The following is a 5648-nucleotide window of genomic DNA, read 5'->3' as shown; positions in this document are numbered from 1 at the left end:
TTGTTCTGATGTTTATAGGGAAGTTAACCCCATAGCTGATGCTTTAGATACGATTGTTAAGAATTTAGAAAATTTACATATATGGAATTCTTGTATTCCGGAAAAAGCTTATTATGCTTTGTTATTCGATTATAGGGAACTAGATGTACTGGAGGTTTTTCAATTTAAATGAGGATACGTAGGCAGTTTAACAATAAAGTTAGATGCAATCATAAAATGACTGAATTAAATTTATTGTGGTTTATAGAGTATTAATTAACCATGACATTGTTTTTGATCTACCACTAGATTTTGCTTCCAAATAATTTTTCTATAATTTTGGTTTGTTACAAATTGGTATCAGAGCAAACGATCTTACTTTACAATATGTGATATTATTGAGTTTTGTTGATGCTAATTATGATTTGCATTGATATTGCATTATTTCATAAATCCTATGATTAAAGTGGCATTTATGTGAAAAACATATGTATTGTGAATCTCTCACTGGCAGGAGAGTGAATGCAAATATATTCTTGCGCTTGATGGTTTGAAATATAATTGCAATGTTATTGCATTATTTATTAAATTTTACGAATAATGAGGCATTTATGTGAAATGTATATACATATACATACATACATACATACATATATATATATATTGTGAATCACTCACTTGTGTGGTTGTAAGTGTAACGTTCATGGATGATTTTGATGACCTGAGAGTGAAAGGGACTGTGTGGTTCCCCTGGGTTTCGATCCTCTAAACCTTCAGAGGGTGTTATACGGACGGGCTACTCCTGCAGGATAGTCTATGTGGTATAGCTAGTGAAATGGACACTCCTAGATTGAGTGGCACTAAGAGTGAGTGAGGGGCACTGTGTGCTACCTTGGGTTTCGATCCCCTAAACCTCTAGAGGCCTACACAGATGAACTTGCCATAGTCCTTAGGGAGGGTAATTGGATCTGTGGTGTAGGAAGTAAATGGACATTCTCGTTACCCTACTTCATGTTGTTGTAAAATTGCAGTGAGGATAATCGGCCACGGGATCGGTCATCAAGTTGGATTATTCTATACACCAGTTTTGAGAGTGAATCATGGTAACAGCTATGTATAGCCAATGATGGTAAGTGGTTTAGCCAATGATATTTATTGTTAAAATCTCTTATATTTGTTTTGCCAATGTTGATTATGGCCATAAATTATGGTATTGGTTTTGCCCTTGGTGATTATGGTTGAAAATTTTGATATTGGTATAGGCAATGTTGATTGTGGTTGGAAATTCCAATAATTGTGGCTGGAAATTTGAATATGTGTGAAACCCATGCGGATTTATTTATTGATTTATTTTCAAGCTTGAACAAAATCATAGACTGAGGTCATGATTTTGTTCGATATAAATGAAATGGTGGGATGGATTTTAAATCCCTTTCCATTATTCAGTGGTTTAAATCTCGGGGACGAGATTTATTTTAATGGGGGTCGAATGTAATACCTTGAAAAATTTTAGATAGATGAATTAGATATTCATGTTTAGGAATATGGGGAGGAAATCGGAAAATAAATCGATTTATGGTTATGAAATTCAAGTGGGGAAAGGTGAAATCTTATTCCTAGATTTTATTATTAAATTAAGTATTTTGTGGTCGTATTTGTGGTTACGACACATTTATGTTACGGAGTATACTTGTTTGATAAGTTAAAAAGGCAAAAATGCCCATAGTTGGGTAAACATAATTATACGAGGACATATTTTATCCTTATATGCTTCCTTGTATTTCTTGGCATATTTGGATAGAGCTCGATCCCACGAGCACGTAGGCGAAAACCATTTGTGAAACGGAGTTATAACGAAGGAGATATAAACGGACAAAGGTAAGGGTAAAATGGTGATTTGACCATTAATTTGGAAGGCTCCAGATTTGCTGGAGTAGTGATCTGGGTGCCATGTGTATGGCTAGGATGGAGAGATGAGAGGAGAAATGAGGGAAGAAGGGAGTGGCTACCCAATGAGAGAGGAGAAAAAGGAGGGAAGTGGGAGAAATGAAGAACCGGCTGACTGAGTTCCTTCCCTTTGACCCGCTACCCGACCCACCACCTAGAGTCAATTTGGCCTCAGTGGACCTAGCACCCACTCACCACCTAGAGTGGACCTAGCATCCCTCCCTTTGCCATTTTCATCCAAAACCCGAGTCAATTTGGCCTCAGTTTCATGAAGAATCGCACCGGTGGGTGCAATGGTCCTTCATCGGTGATCCACCATTTCTGAAGTGTTCCCTTCGATCACCACCACCAAAAGGCTCCTCTTGGGCCCAGGAACAAACCCCAAACCAGTTTGGGGGTGGTGGAGTGACGGGTTAGATGAATCGAAGCTCACTTAATTTGATGGTTGACAAATTGATGTTGTACACTGCATTTTATTATTATTTTTTAAAATATCGTGGGCCTGCACGTGGTCCTTCTAGAGGTTATGGGGCGCGTGCGTTTCCACAAATTTTGTGAATTGATTTAGCTGATGGGTCTCCTGTGTGAATATGTGGACAAATTTTGTCCCTCTAAAACAAAGTTGTTTGTGTATTTCTTTATGAAATAATTAGTTATTTTGTGACAATCTATGAAATTATTTTAAGTTAAAAATTATTAATTAATACTGAAATTTAATATTTATCTTTTAATCAAAGTATTCAAATTAATAAGATTTCAATCTAAGATTTTGGTGAGAGCGTCAAAAGTTTCCTAAAACTAGCAATAGTTGATCCCAAACACCATCAAATAAGAAGAGATGTGATATTCACGCACTCTTTTTTACTTCTCCCACACATTTTTTTGTTTCGGCCGTTGGATCAGATGAATTGAAGAAAATCAATGGACACACATTTTTTGTTTCGGCCGTCGGATCAGATGAATTGAAGAAAATCAACGGACAAAAATTAACAAGAGGTGTGTGAGAAGTAAAAAAAGGTATGTGGATAGCACATCCCAATAAGAATATTGTAACTGAAACTAATAGTGTGAACTTAGAACCTTGTAATTAAAATTTAACTAAATTCTCTTTAATCTGTAAGGAATAGGTGTATATATTTCAACATGTAATGCTAGGTAGACCAAATTTTTAAACCAAACTTGTTAAACTAAACGTTGTAGTTGTTGATGATTGGATTATTAATCAAGTGTTGGTTAACATGTTTATTTTCTATTGGTGACACATCATTTAATTTGTAAATTTAGTTTAAAAATTTGATCTACCTAGTATTATCTTATTCAAACTGTTATGAACTGGATAGGTTTAGCTACATTTTATGCGTTAATTTTGAACATATCTTTTTCTCGTCATTACTCATTATGTAGTAGCATTTTCATTGAAGAAACTATTGCACAATCAAGTGCTCGTATGCCATTGATTTATTTTACCAAAACAAAGGAAATATTTTTGCTTATAACAATCAAGTGACAATGATGTTCATCAACCTATTTATTACTACTGGATGAATTTAAATTTAGAAATTTATAGTAGATAGCATAAATCTAAAAATTTAAACTCATTCAATAGTAATAAATAGGACATGAACCATTACCAACCCTCAATGAATAATGAGCAAAAATGCACTCTTTTTCTACTCATTCCTTTTAATTTTTATGCATAACTTCTTCCTTGATTTATTCAATAAAAAAGTAAGTAATGCTAAAACGATATTGCGTAGACGAGAAAAGTGGAGATATTTTATCATTTCTTTGAAAAGTCTCTCTTACTTTTTTTTCTTGTGGAAACTAGAAGAATCGGGCCGCCTATAATTTAGGCGGAAATGTTGAATTTGGTGAGGAACGTAAGTACTACCAATCCTCTATTTAACTTCATGACCCACCTTAGAATTTAAAACACAACAACACAAAAACCAATCTACAAATTTTGGTATCGCTTAGCTCCCACAATGAGCCTCCTTAAAAGCCTCTTACTTTTCTCCATCCTATGTGCCATTCTTTTCTTTGCATCAACTAATGCAGCTCGATTTGACATTCAAAACAATTGTCCCTACACTGTATGGGCAGCTGCTGTGCCAGGTGGTGGCCGCCAGCTCGACGGAGGCCAATCCTGGGCCATAGATGTGAGTGCCGGTACCACAGGGGCTCGCATTTGGGCTCGGACGGGATGCAACTTCGATGGAGCAGGACGTGGCCAATGCCAAACAGGTGATTGTGGGGGTGTCCTCGAATGCCAAGGCTATGGTCAACCACCAAACACCCTAGCTGAATATGCCCTTAATCAATATAACAACTTGGATTTCTTTGACATTTCTCTTGTTGATGGGTTTAATGTACCTATGGACTTTAGTCCCACGTCTGGTGGGTGCACTAAGGGGATTAGGTGCACGGCTGATATTAACGGGCAGTGCCCTGACCAACTGAAGGCTCCAGGAGGGTGCAACAATCCTTGCACCGTGTTCAAGACTGATGAATATTGTTGCAATTCTGGAAATTGTGGCCCTACAGACTTCTCTAGGTTTTTTAAGAGTCGGTGCCCAGATGCTTATAGTTACCCTAAGGATGACCCAACCAGTACATTTACATGTCCTACTGGAACCAACTACAAGGTTGTCTTCTGCCCTTGATTGAAGCATATATATGTTTCCTTCGCTACTAGTTTTTACAATAAAGTATACGAACAATAGGTTTGTGATGCAATAATGTCGTGGCACATCCGTTGGCCAGCTACCGGATATCATCCGGGCTGTTTTATATTGTATTGCTTAATCATTGATATAAAGCTATCGTTTTGCTTTAAATAAAATTACGACTTTGGCAGCACATGTAATGGTGTGCATTATGTAACAAAGTACTTGTAACAAGTTAATAACTAATCATCCAAGCAACTATAGCTTCACAATTTCCCTAATTAAGAAAGCTATATTTTTACGTACTTTCCTTTTATGTAGTTAAGCCGAAAAGTAGACGTTTAAGGACTAATCATCCGAGCAACACTAGCTACACAATTTCCCTAGTTAAGAAAGTCCAAAGGAAGATACTCAGCAAGTCATTTAACCTACAAAAAAGATATGTTGAGATATATATAAACATTATCGCATTTACCACTTGGATATCACATCAGTTTTCATTTAGATTCTTCAACTAGAGTTTGTTTTATCTCTAAGCCTGATGAATCAACATCATTTCATCTTTAGGCTCTTATACGTTGATTCAAGTATATGTTCATCGTTCATCTTACAGTTTAAATTATACTGCGTTCTAAAATAAAGCATGCATAGTGAATTAGTGATTTAGGTATTTTACCTTTTTTGTTGTATGTTTGAATGCCAACTATCCTAGTTAATTAATAGGGAGCTTTAATAAAAAAAGTTTGGACCAACTTTTTTTTAACCAAAAACCATCATAAACTTTTATTTAATCAAAAGGACTTGATATTTAATCATAAAAACAAAACTATTCATAAAATAGCCATACAAACATTAAAAACATGGGCCGAAGTGAAGCCTAGCCCGCAATAAAATTGTTTTTTTCTACAATTACCCCTAACAGAGCCTAAACCAATCCCTTAGCCAATTCACAAATATTAAGATGTACCATATAAATCTCACCGCCATTAAGGCGGAGCACCAATTGCTTTCATCAAACAGTAACTTTGAACTAGTACAAATTCTTTAACTGCCATT

General features: G+C 35.8%; 1 protein-coding gene across 1 annotated transcript; it reads left to right on the top strand.

Annotated features, from left to right (window-relative positions):
* Positions 1 to 3850: 3850 nt before the first annotated feature.
* LOC103937247 (protein P21-like) lies at positions 3851 to 4785 on the top strand. The gene has a single exon (XM_009347177.3). The coding sequence runs from the start codon at positions 3912 to 3914 to the stop codon at positions 4587 to 4589; it is 678 nt and encodes a 225-aa protein (XP_009345452.2). The 5' UTR covers positions 3851 to 3911; the 3' UTR covers positions 4590 to 4785.
* Positions 4786 to 5648: the final 863 nt, after the last annotated feature.

This window comes from the organism of the source record quoted next, unplaced genomic scaffold (assembly GCF_019419815.1).
Source record: "Pyrus x bretschneideri cultivar Hongxiangsu unplaced genomic scaffold, Pyrus_bretschneideri_v1 Contig14, whole genome shotgun sequence".
Lineage (NCBI taxonomy): Eukaryota > Viridiplantae > Streptophyta > Magnoliopsida > Rosales > Rosaceae > Pyrus > Pyrus x bretschneideri.
This window is presented reverse-complemented; position numbering and strand designations above follow the sequence as displayed.

Excerpts from the sequence above, each read along its gene's own strand:
- LOC103937247 (XM_009347177.3), top strand. The coding sequence starts at position 3,912 with ATGAGCCTCCTTAAAAGCCTCTTACTTTTCTCCATCCTATGTGCCATT.